The 26,516-nt window shown below is 38.6% G+C and overlaps 1 protein-coding gene across 2 annotated transcripts in view; it reads right to left on the bottom strand.

The window, feature by feature from the left end:
- The window catches only part of SPHKAP (SPHK1 interactor, AKAP domain containing), a 65,188-nt gene that overhangs the window by 26,519 nt on the left and 12,153 nt on the right, over positions 1-26,516 (bottom strand). For both annotated transcript variants that reach the window (XM_053952200.1, XM_053952201.1), the window contains exons 2-3: positions 20,270-20,372; positions 13,969-14,079 (exon numbers count right to left, since the gene is read on the bottom strand). In XM_053952200.1, coding sequence (XP_053808175.1) covers positions 13,969-14,079; positions 20,270-20,353 — 195 coding nt within the window. In that variant the 5' untranslated portion in view covers positions 20,354-20,372. The remainder of the gene's footprint in view (positions 1-13,968; positions 14,080-20,269; positions 20,373-26,516) is intronic.

Here is a 26,516-nt window from a genome sequence, read left to right as displayed (position 1 = left end):
AAACTGTAACCCACAGAAAATATCAAAGGATGGCAACGTGCCAGATTTTGTACAGAAACTTGCTGTGAGCTTTGTCTCTTTGAAAATGACCAGAACCACTCATATATTTTTGACTTTTATTAGGATGGCATAAAATGCCTTTTCCAGCAGATTGTATCCATGCAGCCAGTTTGTGTGACAGGAGCATTTGTTTTGATGGCTAGCAAAATGCTGATCTGCAAAGCTCCCAAATAGAACTCTGCATTTATTTTCACTTGTCTTATTTATGCTAATATGATGGCTAGATAAAACCTCTTGGATTTCTTGTGATATACAGATATAAATGTGTGTGTAGATATATCTAGTGAACTGTCTGTAAGGTCCCCTAATCATTGACCTCTCTGTTCTTTAAAATTGCAATTTCTTAAATCTTGTAATCCCAATAGAGTTTCAAGTACTCTTTTTTAGAAAGATAAAAAACCAAATAGCTGTGAAATGATGGTTTCGAAATAAATATTCTAAAATGTCACATAAGATCATCCATTAGCTAACAAGGAAACATAAAAATAGTTTTGAAGATCCTAAGAATTTTTTTATCATCTAGGCCTGGTAGGACTTGTGTGAAAGGAGGCTGATTGCAAACTTTTTTTGGAAGCTTGTGGCTTTGGTCACTTCACCACAATTATTTACTAAAAGAAAACTTTCATAACTGATACTCGAGGCCTCTATGGCTCCAACTCTCAGTATAAATGCTACAATATAGTTCTGATTCATGTGCTGAAAAGCTGCTGTCAGGTTTTCCCTGTGACTCAGGCTTTGGAAAATAGAAGTCTCCCTCCATTGCATCTTCAGACATTTGGGCTCTTGGGCAAATTCACTGCATTTGATGGGAATCTTGTTATCAACCACTCTGTGACTGCTCCAATGAATATGGACATGCTGGGTGTAAAACTTCCTTCACAGAAATGACTTTGCACCTATCAAGTCCAGGAGCAATAGCCAGCCTGATACTTCTACCCTTTGCTTGTCTCTCATTACCATTACAAAGTTAATTTTTTTTTTTCTGTCACCACTTTTATTTATAGACTGGCACCAAAAGGAGTTTTTACTGCAGGATGAATAGAAAGTATTACTGCTTGTGCAAGACTAAAGAGTTAATGTACATTTCTGTAAAACCTTATATGCCTGCATTAATCTTCTTAATTTTTTTGGATAGGTCTTATTATGCTTATTTAATTTCTTTCTTTCTGTATTCACTTACATGTTAAACAGAATCTCAGAGGACTAGATAATATAACTGTGACAGTTAACAGATCTGATTTCAAGGCCAGTCCAAATAAAAAATGATAAATATAAACCAATAAACCGTAATTGATATAATAATTTAGCTTTGTTTAAGTTAATCTTGACTTTTTCCATTTCCTGTATTTGAAAATTGTTGGTATGGAAGAATTATGGTTCCATCAGACTGTTGTAGGAGATGGTATTTTAAAGGAGAATTTGTTCTTGAGCAGAATAACCTGAAATCAGTTTGTGAGTTACTCAGGAGCCAGTCCTGCACCTTTATCCTTTTCCTGCCTCCTCCGGCCTCCTGGTCAGCAGGGTGGGCCTGTTACTGAAATAGAAGCACAGTCTGCAACAATGCATCAGTAACCAGGCTGCTCCAGAAAGAAAAAGACAGAAGTTCACAAAACAGTACCTTTGAATTTTAGACACTTCCAGGGAAAAGATTTCATAGAAATGGTTGAAACTTTAAATTGCCAAAATGCAATGATGCAATAAAGTTTTAACTGTTGCGGTTAATTATAGGCCAGACTCTGCTAAATAACTCAGCTGAAACAGAGTTCAGTCCCAAAAGGTTTTGCTTAAAATGACTGAAACCATCACTGGCTAAGAACACTGTCCCAAGTGCACCAAATATAAAATATTTAATGGTTTCTAAAACCAAGCTGTTTAACAATGAAACCAAGGTGAAAGACTGACTCCCTCTAGCCCCAAACTCTGATTGTCTTGGCAGTCACTGCCCAGGCTAGTTTTGGTAAGCCAAGAAATACAACTGCCTGCAGTCTACAAAGCCAAACAGATGAATTCTTTAATCCTATAAGCAACTGAAGCAAAGGAAATTATGATGATGTTTAATTTACAGAAAAGAGAACGTTGATGGTACATTTCTAAATGAATGATCAGATTTCTGGGACAGTTAAGTACTTGTTTAATGTTTTCTTGAACACACCTAGATACTTTTATTTGGTACAGCATTGCTCTAAACTACTATAAAAATCAATTGTTTTCTCAAAGATATTTGTATGACACGTAGAAGCACAAAACGAGATTAAAGCATTATAAGTACTTAAATCCATTCTGCTTATCTGTGCACAGCAAACTGTTCTGTGGTGCTCTACAGGATTTTTCAGTACTTGAGAAAGATGAGGAAGTCAATGTGGCTAAGCCTAATTAAAAAATGCAAATGATTTTGCCAAACAAAGATGTCAAGTGAAAATACTCCATAGCATGACTGTGAGATTGATCGGACTCAAGTTCTGCCTGCCCCCGGTCTCTGGGGTGTCAGGATGAGCAGGTATTACCAAGGTGTAAGAGCAGCTATCAGCGGATAGAGTCAATTGTGCATTTCACAGCTAGTTACAGGCTGTCAGATCAGCAGCTAAAACACCAGTGTCTGGAACAGTCTGTTTGGTCTTGAGTTTCTAAACCAAGCTAGTTCTTCCTTACTTGCCCCCACTACTCTAATTATGCTTATCACTTCATTATAATACACAATATGTTCCCCCCCATCTTTTTAAGTAAAATGTTAGTATGCATAATAGTTAGAGCATGTATCTCATTTTTGCTCTGTTTTTCACACAGTGGGGTAGGTCTGCTGTGTTTCGCAGTCTCCCAGGCTTAGGTGCCTTTTGTTCTGGACTACACTGGGGGAAGAAGGAATGGGGAGGTGGCACTTTGCAGGGCAGCAGGGAAAACCAGTGGCTCCATGGTTGTCACACCTTAGGAAACTCTTCCTGATAAATCTCTACTCAAAGCTTTCTGTGAAGGGATTTCAGGACTGTATCCAGTAGATCAGAAACTGCTGTCTCTAGATGAAAAACAGGCTCTGTGTCTCCCCTGATTAAAAAATTCTTTACTAAAAGCAGATAATTCTGTAAGTTCTCTGCTTTTCAGAAGATGGGGTGAGAATTAAGGAAGGAAGCAAGCAGGTCTGATGATAGCTTTTGATTGAGCTCAGTTGTTTGATAAATACGCATCATTATACACTGTAAGAAATTAGGACTGTAAAATCTAACTGATCTGGATAATTTCCTCAGCTCTTCCTTTTCTTCACCAGGCCCATCCTGGCCCCAGTCCTTCTTCTTGCTTCCTGCCTCATAAAATTACATTTTTAAACCAAGACCATTGTGTTCTGTCCTCTTGAAAAGGATTGTTTCACCCTTCCATTAAGAGAATTTACATTCAGCATACAAAATATCCAGCTACTGCTTGCTGACCACTGTTACAAGCAACAGAAATTACAGCTTTGTGATGGATACAGGTTGGTGACAGTGATGGTTTCTGTCATTTTTAACCAAACCTTTCTGCTGCAGTAGATGTGCATCTGTCTGCTCATGCATGCTCTACAAATTGCAGGGCAGCTCTGCCCCAGCTGTTAGACAGGTTATAAATTGGCAGAGCTCTGAGGCAGCAAGATTACTTGAAAAAGAAGGAATGGTACAGGTTCTTGTGCTTATGAATCAGTCTGGAAAACAGTTGGCTGTCTGACTGCTGAGATTAGAAAAGTCTGCTTATCTATGTATTAGTATCTTAAGGTTAACTTTTCAGCATGTTGACATGTAAGCTCTGCCACTTTCCTCTCAGTAGACTTTATTAAAGTGTAGCTCTGTCTGGTTTCTCTGTTGTATAAGGAAGGTTTGAGTTCACACCCTTACAATTTCTCAGTTTCATCTGTATTCATGAAACCTGTAGGAACTCTGGCTCTGGAACATCAGGCCCATTGTCAAATTAGACAGATATCATCCAGTAAGTGACTATTTCACTTGAGCCTGAAATTATTTCTGTTGGTAAACAGGCAACCAGAAACTCTAATCATGCATTTTTACTGAGGCTGTAATCCTCGGTGTTGATTCTTTAAAAAAATTTAATCAAACTAATTTAAATATAATTCAACTAGTTTGTCAAATTATTTTTATTCACACAAACCCACAGCTGTTTGGGGAGAATGTTTGCCTAATGACATGTATTTTTGGACAGATTTAGGTTGTTCCTTTGTTGAGGTCGGTTTTACTGAGTTCCTGAATCCAGTATGAAATAGTAAAGCTAAATAATTTCCTCTCACAGAGCTCTTCAAGCACTTTGAGGGAACTAAAAGAACCTAAAAGGTTGTAAGGTGGATGTGTGGCTCTGGAAGGACTCAGCTTACTCAAATATACTGTTCAAGAAGCAAAGGGGGAAATTCTTTAAATTCTCACAGTAAATAAAGTGATTTTAACTGGGAAAATTAATTATGGTGGGTTTGATACTAATTCTTCCCATATACCTAGAAAAATTACTTAAAAAATATGACTACCCACATTTGCATACTGTCAGTTAAAAAGAGCATGGAATATCTCAATTAAACATCTGGTGCAATCTGGAGGAGGTAGCCATAACATCAGAATTTTTGAAATCATCCCTAATCCCTGTGTGTCAGGCAGAAGTACCTGTACTTCTGCACTCATCCATTCTCACAAGCTCTGCATTCCCAGAAGCAGACCACAGAGCTGCTGTAATCACAGATGTTTTTCTACTAAATTACACAGCAGCTGACAGAAATAAAGATCTGTCCATGAGTCAGCTGGATTATCAGCTTTATCATTACCATTTTTAAGCTCTGCAATTAAAAAAAAAATAATTGTTTGTTCTACATACTTAGTTGCATACACAGTTGGAGGAAAAAATACCTGAGTAACACTTCTGAGGGGTTTAGAGCAAACCCCTGAATAAAACAAGAATTTTCTAGCTTTCAATTTCTTGTATCTGAAATAGTAAAGCTGGGAATCAGAAAGGTATTCTGGTCTGAACTTCTTTCCCTAGACAAGCTTCTACCAGGAAAACATCTGCCTTCTTCATGGTCATCCTAAATCTGCAGGTCTAGACTCATACTACAGAAAGGAGAACTACAGTGATGATTAAAGGCTGGGCTTCTGTAGTTCCCAGTCTCTTTGCAGAAGACCAAGAGATGAGGAATCTTGGCATCTACTTGAGGATTGGATTGGATCTTTTTGGAAAAAGAGCTGGAAATCTCAGCCTGTGCTAGATTCCTGCAGTACTATAAGGAGTGGTGTTTGTGGTCATTTCATTGACACTGAAATGTGTGGTGATTTCTGTTTGTTCTTGAGCTTACAGATGTTGTATGGACAGCTGCAGTGCATCTTTCAGTTCACAGGGCACATGGACACACCCTTTGTCTACACAAGGTCCTGACAGAAGCTCTTTGGAGAACACCAGTGGCAAAACACTCAGCTGCAGTTAGGTACAACCCACAGTGGAAGCTAAGGTTCATGCTAAGAGCACAAAGCTGTGCAGAAGAACATCCACCATGGAATGTTCTTCAAGTCCTCACACTGTCATGGGACCTCTGTGTTTATCTGTGATGAACAACTGCTCATTTCACTCCGGAGGAGCTCAGAGCAATCAGCTGCAGCAGAGCAATCACACACCCTGCCTGGGGGCACACGGTTCCTGCACCCACTCAGGCACACTCACAGATTTCTCAGCTATTACATATATAACTGTGCAGTCACACACAGACACTAATGAAGAGGAAATGAGGATTATCTGAAGCAGGAATGTGCATGTGGCTTTCTTTTGCACATGGTTTCATAATGCTTAATGTGCCATCTTCATTCATCTTCCTTCTGGTTTTATAGGAGGCTTTAAAATGCCTTCATGCAGAGCGGTGAGGCGTGTGACACTGCCATTATAAAGCATGTAATGGAAAAGACACTTTCCTGTAATTTCTAGGGAAGAGAGATCTCAACCATTAACAAACTACTAGGTGAAATGTGTGGGTTTCAGGTAGTATTCTTCAGAATGTTCCTTCAGAGTGTTCTCCCACATTTTTTTTAATCATTACTATTATTTTGCCTCCTATTACTCCACCTTGGAGTAGTTTGGGAAGCAGGCAGGATTTTGTTTCATGCCTTGCTATTAAATTCGTGTGCTATCTTGGTATGAAAGAATGCAATCAGGTAACTTCAGAAAAGTGTTTCCTTTTCCTGAGCATACAGATAAGTATCTACTGAAGAAGTGTATATATAGTGTATATATAGTGTATATATGCTTTAAGGACTGACACATTTTTGTGAAGATCTGCAATATAATAAGAAATAAGCAAACTGAAAATTACCAGCTGTTGCTTTTCTGTTGCGGGTATTTGTTTTTAGATTACAATTTCTGTTTCTCCACTGAACAAATTCTGGTGACTTATTTTCACTGCTATTGGTTCTCATCACTTCTTTTTGGGGTCATTAACAGTTATCACTAATATGCAGAGTGCACATTTTTAGTAGACAGGAGACTGGGAATGGTATAAGAGATGTAGCTCTATCCTCCATGCACAGTAAAATCTAACCTTTTATATTTAAATGGTAAAAGAGGATCTTGATCTGAAATATGTCTTATATGAGGTATTTGAAATAGCCTGATAGTGACTCAGAATTAAAAAAAAAAGTTTCTGGAAGACAGAGCTAATCGTCCATTAGCATTTGGATGCAATGCTTGTCTCGCATGAATTTCCATGTTTGCCAAAATGATTCTGGCAGAGGAACCAGCTGTGAAACCTAGAAATTAAAATATTAGTTTGGAAGTAGTAGATATGCCCTGTAGCTACTTGCAAAAGGATTTGAATGAATGAAAATGTGAGGTAGCAGTGTTATATAGGTGGGAGAATTTCTGTCCCCCCTTTTCTCCTTGTCCCCCTTGCTTTCTGTGCTGAGCATGATGTCACATCTATGGAACTTCCCTTGGGAAGTCTGCTATCCCAGCCTGTTGTGCTCTCTAGTGAACTCACTGGTGGGGGCAGTACACAAGCCCTGTTCAGGAATAGCAAAGGCATCTCTCTATTCATTCCCTGTCTTCAGCAGAAATACAGAAATGCAGAAAAGCCCTACAACAGCCATGGTGAAGAAAATTACCTCCAGCCCTGCACACAGTGGTAACCTCAGAGTATGAAGCAGCTCAGGCCCATCTTCTGTACTAAAAATAACTCCAAAGGCTTCATAACAGCTATCCCTCAGTGGGACACAGCAGTACCTTCCTTAGCTCACCAAAGTCAGATCAGGCTACCATCAAAAAATCCACTTCTGTCAAAATAGGACCATGGCACTCTACTCACAGTTTCTCTGCCCAAAATTACAACAGATGCAAGGCAGGTTGGGGAAACATCAACGTGAAATGAGGTCTGAGCCTTCCTTCTGTTCTGTGGTCCTGTTCATGATTAGAGAACGGCAATTTCCATCTCTAGCTGGGAGTGGAGGAAGTCTTTTTCCCATTCTTGCCCTATATTTTCATTGGGATGGCCACAAAAGCCACATTACTCCTTTCAGTTTCCATGTAAAAACCTCTCCTATGAGCTGCACAACTGCTATCTAACATGACATGAGGTTTCCAACCACTCTTCTTGCAGGCTCTAATGGAGTGTTTCCAAAAGCAGAGAACTCAGTGCATCTCCTGTAAGTCAATCAAATTCACCTAAATAAGGTCCTGACATGACTCTCCCTTGTCTCCCCAGCCCAGCCACAATTCTCTTTTAGGTACACCTTGCAAGTTGTCAGAAGGATGTGTTATACTGCTCTCCTTATAGCATTTTTAGCAGTAATGAATTTGAAATTTAGTCCAAATTATTCTTCAGAAGGTGCTTATCTCAAATGACTTGGTGGATTTATGGTTCTTGATATTTTAGAGACTATCCCTGTTTTCATGGCTGGACTGCATTAATGAATCTTCCCAAGTTATCTCTTCATAATCCACTGCTTCAAAACCAGCTGTGAATATTTTCTACCCATTAAAGCTTATTCCTTTGGGTTTGATGTAATTAATTGCTACTTAAGACTCAGAGAAAATATTCCAATAAATATTTATGCCACATGCACCATCTACTCTCTCCAGTGCCCTGTATACTTACTGTTTAACAAATTTCTGTGAACCTCAGCCTGCAATTCATGTTAGAGGGAGCCTGTGGCTATAGCAGCAGCACAGTCACAGATGTCCACTCTGGAGGTAGCACAAGAATCTCATTTCTTGATAAAGCAGGTCATGGAGGCACTGAGAAAATGCCAGAGTGGAATGCTGAAGAGGATGCAGCTGCAATACCATGCTTGATCCTCCCAGTGCTTATTTATAGCTTTGTCAGAGTAAGGTTAAGCACCTGCGTCTCTTAAGGACAGAGAAAACCACTGCAGTGTAAGACTCTCATGGAGGGACAGGAAAGTAGATAGCAGATGTAGACAGAAGATTAAAGACTGTCCCAAGTCGAAAGTTACAGGAAAAATAAGAAAATTTATTGTCAATCTTTCACACTCTGAGATTCACAAGGCAGCTTTTGACTGCTGTATGATATATGTGTGGTACTGAAAATGTGGAAATGCAACCCTTTAAGAGCATATTTGAATTCTATCTTAACATTAACTCATATGTGAAGATATATTTTTCAGAGCCAAGTATGCACAAGAGCAGAAAGTGAAACATATTTTACAGATTATACAAGTAATCTTTTCAGTGGTCTTTTAAGCAAGTGCTCAGTCTGCCTGCACTGTGCTCCATAAGGCAGAGAGCAATTGGTGAAGAGGAGAGGTTTTATTTCCTTGTGCAAGCCAGAGAGGGGCTCTCTGGAAGGTACAATTCCTTACCACAGCAGCATGAACACCCACACATGCCTGAGAAAGGACTACAACTTAATGCCACAATTTAGCCTGCCGCTGTTGATTCCTGCACCATGTCAGGATGTAATTAAGGTATCATCAAGCTGAATAGGAAGATGAGACTTAAACCTAAAAATATCTCCTGTAATTATGGTTTAGATCTGGAAAGCAATGGATGGATTTTGATTTCTGAAAGAGACAATGCTGTTCCTGAAGATGGTTGAGTAATTATGGAGTGAAAGGTAAAATAAACAGCCTTGTAATTCCCTGCCTACGACACAGTGCTGAGGTGTGCAAGCAATCTCATGAGGGAGGAAAAAGGTCTTAGTACATAGCTCTGGTGGTTTTAGGCAGAAAAATAGGGCTTTGCTATGTTTGCTAGCAAATGTAAAACTTCATTCAAACACAATAAAACAAAGCACCTGTTTCAGCTGTGCATGGTCACTATTCAGGAACACACATGGCTTTGTTTTAAAAAAAGCCAACAAACAAAAATCTCCTCCTTTGGGATTCAAGATTGCACTTCTGTATTTGCCTGTGTAAAAGCCTTGTTGACTACTACCAGCCTGGGGAATAATCCTCCTTTCTGAGCTCCTGTAAGACTACACCATCACTCTTCAGTGAGGGCATGCTCTCATCCTTTGGACACTCTGAAGAACATATTGGATACATGGGCCCTGACTAAGGGATAGAAAATGTCCCTGACACATTGTCTGCACTATGTTAGCAAGTTACCTGGAAGTAATCTAGTATGAAAAACTGATGCCAAAAGAAAAAAAAAAAAAATCTGTGTATTTTTACCTAAACATCCAAAGATACGTAGTACCATATCTTTAAAAAGACTTGGGTGAAGAAAAGAATGCAAACTACTCATGTGAAACCTGCTGTCCTTTATTTCATCAAAATACACCTTGCCAAAGATTTTTCCTTTCTGCATATGTTATCATTCAGATTGAATTAATTTGTGGTAACTGTTTCCTGGATGGTTTTGTTCCATCCCTTGAGTGAGCACTGGCATTTATCTGACAATATGGTGAGATGATTCAAGGAAGACTTGGCTAGAAAAACTAATTTCTTAATTTCATAGTTACTTTTCTCTCTGAATTGATTTACTGCACATTTGTACAAATGCCAGGGCATTAAATGAGATGAAGCAGGAGCTGGAGGAGGAGGTGAGACCACAGAAGCCCTGATTTGACCAGCTCAAATTAGTGCATAAGGACATCCTTAACCTCCTCCTTGTTGTCTGAAATCTTGATGGCTAAACTGCAATGAAAGTGATAATGCTGAAATACCTGCTTAGGACAGCAAAGCCATCCAGTTGCAAGGCAAGCAGAAAGTTCTGAAAATCCAGCCATTCTGATAGCAAAATGACATTCTTCACTATCTCAGTTAACAGAGACACCACAGGCCATGTGATCCATCATCACATCACCTGTTTGCTTTGGTAACAATCTGGTTTCTCTCTCACTTGTCACTCACTAAGGTAAGCATTGCTTCCCTTCTTTGCAAAGCTCAAGTTTGTCTCCTAGGCTGGGTATGTTCTCCTGCACTAAACTAACCAGTTTAACTAACCCTAAACTGTAATTCTTTCTCTGCTGCAGACAGATTAGGGTTTTTCCATGTGGCATTAGCCCACTCAGTGGCTGCTGCTGCCTCCACTGTCCCCTTCCCCCAGTCATGCTGTCCTCCACTCTCCTTTGTGCTTCCACCATCATCACCAGACCACTTCCAAAAAAGTGCCAATGGCACAGGGGCACAGAAAAGCAGCCAACAATTAGACATGAGGGTGTTTTACCGTGACTGAATTTGACTGAAGTTTGGGCCACTGTCCTTGTCCTTTCCCTCTGCTCTGACCATGTGTTCCTGCTGCTCCCTTGGGCTGGATTTAACCAATATCCAACTGCCTATGTCTATGCATACAACCTGCATTACTTACATCCCTGTATGGAGCATTCTGGAGTGAGCATTTTTGTAGTTACAGAGTAGGAGCACTTGCAAATGGAAAAGCTGCTGGACTATTTCAAGAATGTTTCAAAACCTTTAACACTTTATTGAAACTGTTCTCTCATCCATCTGCCTGCAAATCCAGTTTTTTTCTCAGCTTTAAGGAGATATAAAACAATTTAAAATGAGCCCTTGTCACATCCTGACTCTTTAAAAAGTGTTATCTCTTTATGCTAAAGTAAGAAATAAGCAGTGTTTCTTAGTGCTTTGTTTTAATTGAAAGGCAGGTATTTTCCACCTTCCATCCTGCCATTTAGGGGTGTAAAGTTTCTGCTTCTCCAAGATATTCAACAGGAAGTTTGCAGGATTTCTGTCAGCCTGGAAATCCACTGCCCCTCACACAAAGGCACACTGCTTGGAGAGGAGAGGTTCTACCTGCCTACGTCAGTGGTTCTCAAGGACAATTCTCTGTTAGGCTGTGTGGAGTGGGAATGTCTTGCTCCCAGCCTCTGTGTTGGGACAGGATCGTCCTGCAAAGAGTGATGGGATGTGATGATTGTGTGGGGAGATCATTGGAGCCTGGGTCCATTTTGACAGATTTTTTTTTTTTTTTTTTTTAGTGCAAATATAATTTCTAATGGCTTTTTGCTGGCCTGGAGCATGAAAGGCCAGAGAGTATCTTGAAAATTCACTTATAAGTATCTTGAACCAGATGAATGCCAAATATCTTGCAGGACTATACGACCATTTTTTGTTTCTTCATTTAGTTTTGTATCCTACTCTTTTCCTAAATAATGGTTTAATGACTATGTCCATGAAGAATTCCTAAAATAAAATTAAGATACATCTTTAGCAGTGTGGAAATACCACCTTAAACATGGAGATGCTGTAAAAGCATTGTGAAGAAAAGTGTTAAATCTTAGCAACTGCTAAGATAAACTCATAATTGACATTTCTGTGTGCAAGACGAAGAGACTGTGCTTTAGAAGAGTCCAATGCTAGAAGACAACTATTAATCATCTAATTAAGCAAGAGTTTAGATTTCTTAACTTGTCTAACATAAACCAACCATAAATATTCAGCACCGGTAATTAATCTAGATCTAGATATTTGGAGAGAAATTAGGGACAAAGTATCTATCAGTTTTTTCTTTTCCAATAAGGTCTTCATAAAAGCATGTCCAAAGCAGGAAACATTTGTTATAGGTCCAGAAAAGAAAGTTGGCAATAGTGGAGTAAGCAAAAGTATCTGTTTTTATGTGAAACCACTTTTATTTTATGAGGTCACTCCATGGGGAAAGAAGAATGTCACTTTACAGAAATTTTAATTTAATTTATAAATCACTATGTGGAGCTTATACATGATTATGTCTCACAAATTCATGTGTTTTATTCTGTTAGGTGGATTTTGATTAAGTTCTCATTCAGTAGAAACAAACAAAACAAGACATCTATAATTAAAATACTTCCAAAATACTACCTGATTATATGAACAGGAAACTATGTATCCTAATCTCAGTAGTAAACTGGTGCTAAACACTACCATTGTTAATTGAAGTAAGTTTAATGAAAATTTTACCAATTAGACAAATATCCTCCAAAGAGAAAAAAACACTTATAATACTAGTGTAGAGGAAAAAACTCTTTAAGGTAGTTTAACCTTTTAAAGCAGACAGCATGGCAAAATCAGACAATGTTGCCTGAAATAAGGAGGGTAGCAATGGCATAATCTTTCTATAACAACTTATCTTTGCTTGCTATGCCCAGCCTAGCAGAGATAAATATATTTTCCTCTAGGATTCTATGAAAAATTAAGCAAAAATCAAAGGTCAACAGGTAAAAAAGCAAGACAGAATTAATTCTTATATTAGGTAGTAATTCTTATATTAGGTAGTAATTTTCTCTGAGAAAATAAGCCTAATTTTTAGGATATTAAATACTAAATAGTAAAATTAGGTGACTATAGTCAATATGTTTTGCATTAAAAGTAATCCCTTCCTATCTGAAAAAACGAGGATACCACTGGTTATCTGCCTGATGAACCTGCTCTGCTTAAGAATGTTTTCAGGTTCTCACCTTGTAAGGTTGCTCACGTGTACACTGGGACTAGGTTGTGTGTTTTGCTTACTCTGTCTTGTGGAAACTGATAGAGCAGTGTTGGTATGACTGAATTAAGTCCAATAACCTCTGACCATATTCCTAAATGTCACGGCTGCAGTGACACTGCTGTGTCACCCCTGCTGCTCTCGGGCAGGACGCGAAGGCTCCGGCCGCCGCCTCCATGGATGGAGATTCAGTTTCCTGGCAGCAGCAGTCTGGGTTCATCAGCTGGAGCTGAGTGTCCGTGTCCTTGAGGGAATCCCAGCAGGCTCTGTGAGAGCCTTCATCTGGTCTTTAGGCTGTGTGCAGCACAAGCACTGCTGGAAACCTTTTACTTGAGATAAGGCTGATCTTTCCTAAAGCCCTTCTTTGCTCACTGAGACCAGGGAATAGCATTTGAACAGGATTCTGAGGAAAGATCTGCTCTTCTGAGACCTCCATCAAGTAAAAAACTATTAAAAACATAGCCATGTATTTCCATCCAGTTTCAGGTAGATAGTTTATAAAGCAATGTAACTCCTATTTCTTCATGCATTATTAAACAAAAGCTGATCTTAATCGCATTATAACCCACAATAATGAGATTAAAATTTAATTTCAAGCGCAAAATAATTCTGTATGAGTTCTTCAGCAGCTTCCTTTCATCTAACATGGAAAGAGCTTTTTCTCTTTAATTGTGTCTCTCTGCCTTCAGGAACATTGAGCAGCCTTCTAAACATCTGCTCTTTCCAACCTGCCACTTAACAAGTTATGGTTCGGAATAATTTTCTCTTTGGCTTATTTTTCTCTCTTGTGAGTTGCAGATTATGAACATAAAAAAATGCAGAGAGCCACCAAAGTCTGAAAGCCAAATATGGGGAAATCTCTGCAGTAGTCTTTATTAATGTGTTCTGTATAGAAATCTGTATTTTGAGTTTGCATATTTTTTTAAAAAAGAAAGCTGAAAATTGCAGACTTTTTTAGTTTAACATGTACTGTTGTCAGCTCCACATCCTATCCAAATAACTCTCAAGGAGATGGCAGTGAGTACTTACTGAGGCACAGTTGCTTTCCGACTTGTCTTCTAGAAAGCCAATTTGGCATGGTGTCCTCTGATTCTGCAGCCAGTAGTCTGTTGATTCTAGCAGACTGTTACTGCAGAGAATCTGTTAAAATAGTTAAAAATAGTTAAAATAATTGCAAATTTTTCTAAGCCCTATTGTGCTTTGGGGGCCAGAACCCTATTATTGTAACTCAATGGAAATTTTGTTGACAAAACTGGGAGGAGTGGGGTGGGGGCAGAAAGATGGGCAAGACAGATCTGTTTGGTTTGGACCTCTCCAGTTACTGCACCTTTAGTCAAATCACTTATATATCCCCTGAAGTATTTTCTTCCAGAACTGAGAGTCCTTGGAGATAGATACTTGAAGAAAATGCCCAAACCCAGTCTTTTTATTGAAAAATATTGCTATTGGTTTTGTTCTGCATTAAAGTGATAAACAGACATATTAGGAAAACTAATTATTCAATTACACCAGAGTACACCAACTTGCAGCCTTTATGACTGACTGTATCTCTCTCCACAGTAGATCAGTACTACTCATTCTGCCAGCAGCCTCATTTTAGGGACTTCCAAGGCTCCAAACTCCTCCTTCTTAAACAAGTTTTTCTGTTTTCTGAGAAGTTGAAGTATTTTGGACCTTCTGTAATGAGTCCTGAGGTCAGTCAGCACCCTGAGACCAAAACGTTGAGTTTAATCTCTGTGTTGACTCAGCCCTACAGTGTGTGCCACAGCTCCACTCAAACAAAACCAAAAAGGGGCTACAGAGATCTGCAGACTTTAAAGAGGCAAAGCCAGTTTGCAAATCTGATGCTTAGATTAAACTGAATTCTTTACTTTCTGCCTCTGCACTAATATTCTATCATTAAAAAAGAGGGACCATTAGTATCTTTAAAACAGCTAGGGAACAGCAGGGAAAATACTGCTGCACCATTAGTGCTACGTAGAGAATATTTCCTATGGCTTATCATCTTCCCTAGGCAGAAACGTTGAGAAGTATGTTTGTGAAATAGATGTATATTTTATTTGTACTTCTTGCAATTCTTGTATTACATGGAAATAGCCTGTACTCTAATTTTTGGACTTTTAATAATTATATTTAAAAATATAAATTTGTTACTCTACCTAGGGAAGAAAATCTATCTACAGTACTTTCCTTTACCTGACTGCATGTTTTGTATTGACACACATTTGTCCTACTTCAAGAACACTTAATCTCTAAGCCTAGATCTCTTCCTTAGGAAGAGAAGTGAGAATAACTTGTGAGTCCTTCTCATTTCTCAGGGAAGATGAATGACTGTGGAAAGCTCATCTGGCCAGTTGACACAGTTTTCTAATACTTGGGGGCATCCAGAAGTAAGCTTATTACCACCCACAGACTAACTCCCACTCTAATTTTTATATTTCTGGTAGAAAGTCAGTTGCACAGTTAATATTTCACTCCCTGAATTATACTTATATTGATTTCTGAATAAAAGTCAGCAGGAGAGGGATGAGGAGGTAATGGGGAACACCAGAGGCCCTGAGCTTGGCCTGCTTCAGTGCCTTTTTCATTGCCCTCCATGGAGACATTCCACCTTTGTGCTTGTTTCTCAGTACACCAGCACTGCTATGGGTTTTCTTCCAAAGAGCTTTAAAATACAAATTTAAGGTTCACAAAATACTCAGGGGAAGTTCTGTGCCAAAGACTTTCTTCTGAGAATACCAAAGGCTCATGAATGCTTCACCAGCCTCTTCTTGGGGGCTGCTAGCTAATCTTGTTTACCAGTGAAATGACTCTACACTCAATAAATTTTATAACCTCCCATCTCAGTGCAAAAAGATTCCTGCCATCATAACTAACTCCAAGACTAGATAGGGAAAATAATACACTCTATATCCCAAAGAAACAATTTCCTGTTAGTGTAATCAGCTGTTGTGTGGGTTTGGTTTTTTGTGGTTTTTTTTTTTTTTTTTTTTTGGTGGTTTTTTTTTTTTTTTTTGAGGAAATCTTGAAGGATTATGAACTAGTTGGTAAAATCTAGAATTAAGCATTCCTTTCCTCTTTCTGAAAAATTACCATTCTCTGAGGCTTTATGAATACAACATAGAATTGAACATATACAAAAACACACATACACATATATATGATTTCAGATTTAATTAGATTCTAGACATTCTCATCCTCAAGGGCTGAAGTTCTAATAAACATAATCCTGTTAAAACATAATTTTGCACACACAGGAAACTCTTTTTTTTAGCTCAAATAGCTTTTGCTGTAACAAGCAAACTTGTTTAATTTCCTTAAAGATCACAGTGAATTTTTCTTCGACCTTAATTACTTTAGATCTTTCTTTCCCAAAACTCAGTTTCTGAGAAACTGTGACAGGCAGAAATTTATCATGCCAAAACAAGCTTCAGATATCCTTGGTGCTGCTCATCTTTGTCTCAGAAGGAGTGCATTTCAGAACAGCTCAATCATAGCAGATGTATATTGTACATGATAAACCCATTAAATGAGCGGGGCAGTCCACACTTCACCCACTTTGTCTCCTGTGGGATGTTAAATGACCCTTGGTAGCTTTAATTTTTTTTCAGAGATGTTTTTATCAGGAAGCAGATACTGATAAAGACAAATGTTTTGGTCTGGTCAGGTCAGGTCATGGTTGCCAAGCTTGAGTCACTCCAGGGTGGTTTACGAGTTCCAAGGCTTTATATTGCATTTAATTTTTTGTATGCAGCTTTTCATAACAGACTTTGAAGTTAAGGATAGAAATTACTACATGGATGTTTTGGACAGCATGTGATTTCTAAGTAACCTCAAGTAGATGAACACCATTAGTAGGATTATGTGTTCCCTGGGCCAGATTCTGCTCTCCCGTGCATTAGTAGTTCTGTGCACACACTTGAGGATGTGAAGTGTCAAGAGGGGTGAATAGGTAGAACATTTTTAATACTGGAGGTTGGGGAAAATAATTTACAGCAACTTGGATTTGAAAAGGACGGGTGAGAAAAACAAAACCAGATATACTTGAGTCCACACAGCAGAAGTTGGCAGAGGTCAGCTGGTCACATCTAAGGAACAGAGGTTGGCTCAAAATAATTTGGAAAGGCTCCAGAAACTACTCAGAAAACACAGTGCAGTGGGTATGGGAGAATGCAGGAACATGTGTCAGAGGTGTCCTCGCACATGGTCTGGTTTTACACAGGTCTGAGTGCTGCTCAGGAGATGGAGGTGACATTTGAGTCAGTGGTAGCAGGAGGGAGGGGTAAACTTTGGATCAGTTTAACTTCCATCTTATGAAACACAAATTCTTGCATTAGGACCATTGTAGACATGATATGGTTTAGAGCTTTCCCCCTAGTACTTCTGTGGAGGAAGGATAATTTGGGCTACACTGCAATGCTGATAACAGGTAGGGTTACAAACGCCTGCTGTGCAAAAATGTATCTCAAGAAGCCATGTGAACTTTTGGGCATATTTCTTTGGTAACAGTCTTACTGTGATCAAAGACACACATATGGTAAGAATAAATGGACTATTTCTTACAGCCTCTTGCTATTGTAAGGCAGTTCTCCCTGTTAAATAGCTTCATGTGTTTAGACAAAGTGGGAGTTTGCACATGCATGAAAACTTGATGGGATATTCATGCTTTTAAAGGAACATACAGAAGTCCTTATAGTAAAATAATATATGACTGCAATGATCAAAAGTGTATAAGCTTGAAGGAGTTAATCTAAATTAACACAGCTAGTTAATTAATCAAAAGTAATGTGAGAACTCTTTATATCTCTACCAGCATATTACCACTGCTATTCCTGCATTTAAGCATTTTTTCAAAATATACTGAGGTGATCTGTATCAAACAACAAGAAAACGAACCCTTTTCTCCTTCAGCTGTCAGTATGCAGTCCATCCCTTTAAGGCAAACAGCAGCACTTGCCAAAATTTCATCCTCCTGTCTTGTACTTCTCTTCATTCTTATTTAATTAAGACAAGTGCAGGGCCAATCCTACTGACACATTGTTAGGATTTTTCCTATGAGCTGAAAACTGAAAGCAGAATTTGATTCATTGACCATACTCATGTGACAGCTGCACACACTATACTGCTGTGTATCTGGTTTGGAGCAGGATCATCACACTCAGAAAATAATTCAGGATGAATCTGCATCATGCACTAAATGTGAAATCAGCAGTAATTCATGGTTCTAAAAAAAAGTTTTCCACTCTCATCTAGAGACTCAGCCGTCAGCATTACTCAGTGTGTTGTGAATCAATGAACTAAATCAGCCTCTAGCAGAGTGTGGATTAGAAAAGTCACTCTTTCCCAGAGGAAAATACTGCATATGAGTTTAGTGTAACAGCTTCCTGCTCCCTTATTTAGATCACAAGACATTAAAATACAGTAAATATCTATAACCGAGACAGCATTAAAAAGGCTCTGCTCCACAAATGAAACATCTGCATCTTCATGACTGAACATCTTAATTGCTTTGGTTAATTACTACTCATCAAAAAAAGATAGGAAAGTGGGACACACAGAATCAAACGAGATATCTAGGGGCACATCTTCTGCATTCATTTAGGTTGGTCTGTGTAGTAACCGGCTACATCTCATATGGTTCCTGACAGGAGCCATTCATGCCAAATGTGCATGCCACTCATGCCACTCAAACCTGCAAGTCGACTGTTTAAACTGTTCCCTTGCAGCAGGAGGCCACAGCATTTCACTCCACCACCAATGACACATCTAACTTCAAAATCACCTAACACAGGCTAAAAGAGAATTCTTCATCCTTTTCCACACACACCCCCACGCACACACACACATACACACACATAAAAGGTAAAGTTTTATGTTTACATAAAGGTAAACTCTGACAACAGTGTAAAGAAGCCAGAAACATCCTGCTGTTTGTCAGAAGTATAGTCAGAAGTGAATAACTTCTTTTAGTGTGTTGACAGTCATAAAATTGACTTGTTTTACAATGAACAGCTCAGACGTATGGGCTTGGACAGGTGAAGCAGCTCTCACACACGTGATACAGGATACCCTTCAAAAGAGAGTGATACTTACCAACGTAGCCAAGCAGGAGCCTTTTTTATAAAGGCAGTGGTGGCACTTAGTGTTGTGCCACTGTCCTTCACTCTTATATAAAGTAGACAACTCTGAGATTAAATGAAAATTTAAGATGTTTTCCCACACAGTAGATTTTCTGTCTATATAAGGATTCCAATTAAAGTCAGCAGTATTTTTAAAAACTAAGTGTTTTTTTGCAAATGAACCTTTTGATCAAATGAACTATTGACACTTTATCTTTTAGCCATGTTGGGGTCAGGAAGAAAAGCCCAGTCCCAGCATACACATCTGTCTTATTGAGTTCTCTTTTTATATCAATGATATATCTAACACAATTTCTGTGGATGGTTTTCGGTATAAGGAAAAAATCTTTAGCATCTACATGTTTTATCCTTTACTCTTCTTACAGAAAACAAACAAACAAAAAACTCCAAACCCAAAATGAAAGCATTATTAAAAGACAGAATTATGAGAAGACTGAATGAACTGTGAAAGTTTAAAATGAATGCTGTCTTTTCAGCTCTAGAACTATGCCTGTGGGAGACAGTAGAGCTCTGAGGTTTATTGCAGAGTGAGAGGTGAAAGACAGCCTGTCCTCCTCAGTAGTCTCTGGTAGTGCCCCCTTCTCTCAGACTGTACTGTCATAACAAGCTCCTAGGAAGGAGGAATAAAAGGTTTTCACCTTTTATTACCAGTTGTACTGAAATTAGCTACAGACATAAAATGACATTTGAACCCCCCTGATGATATACATACACACACAGGTATCACTTTTTCCCCCCAAATGCTCTAAATTAAATTATTCCATATAAACCTGTTTTTAGGAAACAATAACAGCATTCTATACCACCTCTTGTTGTAGAAACCATTTCAATGAATGTTTTTTCATGAAGAACCCTTGATTGCATTGACCTGAGAGAAGCAAAGCTCTGTCTGGGTCCCAGAAACTTGTCAATTATTGATGAGCAGTCCTGAATGTCAGATAATGCAGTAAATTAGAAACGTTCAATGGGAGTTTACCTCCCATATATGTATAATGTATTTTGGGACCAGACAAGTATAGACCAGGCAAACAAAACTTGCAAGATACCATAACAGAACCACAAAGTTACTTTTCTGTATCAAACCCTTTCTAACTATCACTTAAATTTTGTATTCCTCACTAAAGCTGAAAGCTAAAAAGCAAAGCTATATATATATTGGACTTTGAATATAACATAAACTTAAAAGTTACCTTCTTACATGCTGTGACAGAGCTTCCCAAACTGCTTGCAGAACTGTCTGTGCTGCTGCCTTGGCGCTCTGGGACTTCATGCATCAGTGGAGATTCAAAGTTGCTGAGGAACAAAAAAGAAACAAGCCCCCAAAAACCTTTCCAGTGACTCAGCTACATAAGTAACTCAAATAATACCAAAAGACAGGTCAGTAAAGAGATATAACTTAGAATACAAGATGCTGTCTGTACTCTCCTAGCTGATGTTACTAGTCTATTAATTGCTAATTTTCCCTTTTTTGGAAGACTATCCTGATCTACACACTTTGGATATAAAATAGCAGACTGATGTCTTTTGAAGACTAGAGGAAAGCATAAACTGCCTACAACCAGACCTGTCTGTCTTGAATGCCACTGTAAAAAGTGGTACTAGCTTGTTTTCATAAGCAGGCAGCTTGGAGCAGCAAATGAAATACTTGCTGCAATAATTCCGCTTGGTAAACAACAAAAATATTTACTGCATTTTTACCTGCCAGGATGGAAGTAAAGGGGTAATGATTACAAAGTAAAAAAAAAAAAAACACAACAGGAGAGGCAGTATTCTGTAATCCAGATGGAACAGCTCAGTACGCTGTAGGTTTGGGGCTAAGCTAAATCATGCACATATTCTATTCAGTGGATTCAGTGGTACACAACATGTTTACTTTGGAACTGTGCAGATGTGAAGTACAAAATCATAAAACCAAGTTCCCCCAGCCAAATTATTTGCATACACAGCAAGAACCAACCTTCATACTTTTCTTTTGGAATAGTTCAGGCCAGTCTTCAAAGATCTTCCATTGTTTAATAATCACATTGGTCCAAGATTAATGAAGCTTCTCCTTCTGGTCATGACATGATCACAGTTAAAGGTCACATGTGCTATAGGACTATTTATCCATGAACATACTAAGAGAAAAGTATCATGTTCTGCTTCCCAGACTGGGTCTTTGGAGTGCTTTTAATTATTGCAAGTCATCTATAAGAACATGTGGAACATGTTGTGATGGACCATAAAGAGTGGCCAAGTTACCATGGCTCGAGGAATAATCTCTCATTGGTTCCAATGGGATAACAGACTGTCCTGCTATGCTCAAACCTAAAGTGCATTTTCCTCAGTCACCTTTACTGGGCTGTAAACCAGTATGTTAAGAGGAGGCCACTCACACTGTTTTCCCTGAAATCCAGAGCCATGCTAAGGCTAAGGCTGCCTTTCCCTCCAAGATTCATGCATGTACCTTTCACCTGACACTGCTTAGGACTAGCCATGAATATATGCATTCCCACTGGTAAGAAACTTCATCAATGAGAATTCTGCTGATGTGTGTGGTGCTATTCCATAATAATTTTAAAAAGTATCTAGATGTGCTGGAATCAGAAGAGTTAATAAAAAATATAAAATTAATTTAGGACTCATTAATTGCTAGCTGGGGGGATGTTTAATGAATCACATGGGAGGACAGAATATAGGTGCACAAGAGAGACCAGAGGGTTAATTGACTTCACTTGGAAAGTGTGTTACCACTTAATACTCTGGAAGATACCAGTATCATTTGTACTTAGAAAGAAGACTTCTGCCTGTGTACATAACTCTGCTTTATTGCTTAGATGATATAGATAAACAGTAATATTTCTGGGCAGTAATTTTTCTGGGATTTGACACAGCAAAATAGTATTTTATAGCCCTTACACTGAGTTATTTAACAGAGTGAGGGAAATTTAAAAAATTAAGTCAATTCTGGTTTTTAACTCCATTTAAAGTAGGAATCTCATATTCAGAGGGTAAAATCTTATATAAGTTAAGTATCCTTTTTGATAAGTCCACATTGAGATGCAGCCTTTGGATGAGGTAAAACTCACCACTCCCAGCAGAAGCTGTGCACTGCCTCTTTTTATAAGATGCATCACATCTACAATCTAATAGAAAATTACAGATCAAGGCTGACCTGCAGGTTGAATTACAAGGCCTCTTGTACTCTTTTCTCCTGCTCTTCACTGAGAGAAAGGCTGAGGGCCCTGCCGCAGGGAGATGATGGGCTGCTAATGACTATTTGTTCTCAGTTCCACTGTGTGCAGGGAACTGAACTTCAGTGCCTGAGGTGTTGCTGCGTCTCACAACAACAAAGATAACAATTTGACAACTACCTGAAGGCCTTCTTTGGAACTTAATTAAACGGTACAAATAGAATATCACATTAAAGCATAGCTGGAAAATGTAGTTGGAGAGTCACATTCTGGAGTATAAACAAATCTGTGCTACCTCTGGACAGTATTTCAGCAAGGGGTAGCACATGACATGTCCCATACAGAAGTAATGCTCTCCTCCAAGTCATGCGGAAAGTGAAATGATCTGTAAAAGCTTGTTAATCCTTTAAAATCGGTGTTCTTTTCAAAATAAGCCCACTTTTCATTTGTAAATACAGAAAACCTTGTTAAAAAGCACATGCTAACTGAAATAAATGTAGAATGCCATTAAATATTTTAAATTAGACTAGGCTTCCACTCATACTAAAGTTCTGACAGGAAACCCAGCTGCCTTTGATGTTCCCAAAATTTGGTAAACCCAAATCCTCTTGTCACCTATCCCAGTCCTCAGAGTTTTATTTCACATCCAGCTGATTACTTGGAGCACAGGAAAAATCAACAACTGTGTTTCACAGGACAAGGGACAATGCATTTACAAGTATCTCTAAGACTTTCAGAGCTTCTTTTTTGTCTTAGGTTCATGTCTCTGGTTCTGTAACTGCTGAGCAGAACTCCTGTTCTCATGCTGCACTGCAGTTCAACTCCTGAATTGTGCCAGGGACAGAACTCTGGGCTCCCACTGCTTGCAAACAGCTTCAACCAGTCAGGGTTCAGTCACTGAAATGCAGAAAACTTTTAACAAAGAGGTGTCAAAATAGGAGAGCTACATTCAGTTTTAGACTCCACAGCCTTTTCCTTATTGAGTTTATGACTACACAATTTCTAGAAGAGGCACAGGGAAACCCCCTGGCCACTCTTGCTGGTCAGTCAGGTACATGACCAGGTGTGACACAAAGGAGATCTGCAGCAATGCATGCCAGCTGATGGGAAAATGAGCACCCAGCTGTGCTTCTGTAGGCTGGGAATTCAGCACCACAAAAGTGAGTCTTCCATAACTCAGGGAAGTGCAATGTATGAGGTCCTGCATAGATATTTTCAGGGGCACAGGTCTTTCTTCCAACACAGAACATGGATTTGACTTTTCAACATCTGTTTTTCAATTATCTCAACTCTCAGGGCAAAGTTTTCCTCTTCTCTTTATCCCATGGGTACCCTTTCTAAGCTTTCATTTTCAACAGGTGTTTCTCAAGAGGCCCTCCTTAGGCCATAGAGCTCTGCCACCCTTGCTCTGTAGCAAAGGTAGTGATACAAATCTATTTTTCACTAACTCTCCAGGGAAAAACTATTCTGGCTTTGAGAAGCTTCTGCTCTCATTAGTTCCTCAATAGCAGGAGGCAGAATGAAACTCTTGCAGAGATGCAGCCAGCTCATCATCAAATGATAGCTCTGCATTCACATACTATGCTCTTTACTTCACATTAAGAGCTTACATGAAGTGCTGGATTTTCAAGACATCTGGCACAGATTGGAGCCTTTTCATTACAAGAAAAAGAAAGCTGTTAGTTTTTAGGTCTCAGTTCTCAAATTTTCTTGGTTCCCTTGTTTAGTGGGTGATGGAGAATGCTGATCTGTGTAAGATGTGCTCATCTGACTTGCAGGTACCACAAAAAGCCACAGGCATAGCAATCAATCTCTGTTAAGGAATGGCTCATTTTGAGAGTTTTCTTTTGGTGTGAAAGATCCTAACATATAATTCAGCTTTTGAAACTGAAGTTGGGAACCTGGACCTAAGACTTGGTGTTAAGTGCACCATTTTCACTTTGGTATTTACATTAACAGAGAAGTTTCCACACTCATTTGCCAACAGGTGCTGTCTTATCGACTCATGAATTGTAATAACTTTTTTTCCTACAAGCTGTATGCACTCACAAAGAATACAAACAAATTGCCTGGAAATTAGAGGACTGTAGTAAATGGCTATGAGGTTTATATTACTAACTGTAATAATAACACATCGTGTATTACTGTCCAAAATGCAAACTAATGGCTTTATCTTTCCTATGTTAAATAATTCAAAAATACTGACCTCGATGACTCAAGACTTAATCAAAAAACCCACAGCTGCTCCTAAAAATAATTATCTCCTTTGCAGATGTGGCAGATGGTGCTACATCAACTAAGATGAGATAATTTAAAGAATTCCCCAGGTTATCACTAAAGAAAATTAATCTTGTGAAAAAATATCAGAAACTTCAATTTCCTACCATTTTGAACAAGCATAATCAGCTTCCCAAAACTTGCTGTTCAATAATCATTCCTAAGAAGCAATCTCAATAAACAGTAAGTGACCATTACATATATATTTTTTTTTGATATATATATTACAGCCTGCTGCTTTTCCTCTTTTCATTATGACTCCTAATCTTGGCATTTTGAACATATAAAATGTACTGATCAATGAAAAAAATAATCTTGAAGGAAGCAAACTGAATGATCACAGGGAGGTTTCTCAGTGCAATTAATGCCAAGCTATAGTGAGCTACAATTCTGTTGTTCTGCTAATATTTGTAGTGAACATCATGAACAACAAAAAAGGGATGACTCTCATTTTGTAAGAGAAATATGAGAGAAGTGAAAGCAGAGCAAAATACCTTAGCGTCTTCTTACTTCTACCCTCTCAAATAAACCTGAAAGCTACTAAGCAACTGAGGAAGGCAGCCAGCTTAATCCAGACCCTAAGCAAGAAGTACTTTTGAAAGGCATGCAGTGTTCAAACAGCATCTCTTAACTTCAAAGCCTTTTGAAGTGGACAGACTAGTCATACTCTTTCCTCATGCTACCTTTCAAATTTTACAGTTTTAAAATTTACCTTTGCAAGTAAACAGGTCAGCAAAGTCACTAGGAGCAAAATCTTTAGATATAACAGTGTCAAAGTTACAATCCTAATCCATATAAATGGTTTTTATTCAGTCTGGACAATGTGTATACTTCAATCAGAGCACAGATGGTGAGTCAAACAGATGCTCTATAAATACCTCAAACAAATGTCTTTCTGATTTTGTTATGGACTTGGAACTCAAGAACAGAATATAATCACTGGCAATATCAGGATCACATCTTGTAATAGACTTTTTTCAATCTCCCATGGCTGCTATTGGCTTCACTGGAAACAAAAATACTGAATACTTCTCTTCACTGTCTGTACACTCTAACAGGTACAGGATTGGGTTTTACAGATCAGCACACAAAGAAGACTAGAAGTTTAACTGCTTTATATTCAGATTTCTCATTTCATAGTGTCTACTGGGTACTCTTGATTTACATTTCATTTTTTCAGTGATACAGCTGCCAAAAGATCAGGTCTTTAGCTACATGCTGATGAAAAACAGATGCAGAGAAAACACAATCCGTGCTGGGGTACACTTCACAATGCCCACAGAGCCCTGAATGACCTTTATTCTGCTCCAAATTAAACCAGTAAATAAATCTATGAGTCTCTGTAAGCAGCAGCAATCAACCTTATTTCAAATCCTGTTTTTAAAATATAAAAGAACAGACAAGATTTACTGAAGAACAAATGTAAACAAAAATAACTACATTTTTTATGATCTACTTAGAAATATTCCTTCCTTCCTGAGTTTACTGATTGAATTACTAAGGCTAAAATAACAAGGCTTTATGTACAAGTCTGACAAACTCCTCCACATTCAATAGCTATGGCAGGATATATTCAGTTCAGAGAGCTGACAATCAAATCAAAGAGTTGGCACTCAGGAGCTGAACGACAGATGATTGGGCTGGTGGCTTTTGATGCTTAACTGTATTTCAGTAATTTACTGACAGAGTCAACCCAATATAAAACTGCTTTTGCACACAGCTGATAGGCATCCTGCCTTTTCCCCACCTATCCCTGGATTTGACATGGCTCTAAGGCAGTTCTAGACAGACCTTTGTTATGATGGTGGAATGGCTACTTACTAAGGAAACCTCCCAGAAAGAACAGCCTTGGACCTTAGTCAGAGGAAACTACAGGAAAGAACAGGAGGAACTGTGAGATCTCTTTGGGTGGGAAATGCCCACAACAGTTCACAGGTAACAGGAACTTCTGCTGAGTTCCTGAGGTACAGGGTGTTTTAGAAGGTAC

This window comes from Vidua chalybeata, chromosome 10 (assembly GCF_026979565.1).
Source record: "Vidua chalybeata isolate OUT-0048 chromosome 10, bVidCha1 merged haplotype, whole genome shotgun sequence".
Lineage (NCBI taxonomy): Eukaryota > Metazoa > Chordata > Aves > Passeriformes > Viduidae > Vidua > Vidua chalybeata.
The sequence above is the reverse complement of the archived record's forward strand: the minus strand, read 5'-3'. Positions and strand labels throughout refer to the sequence as shown.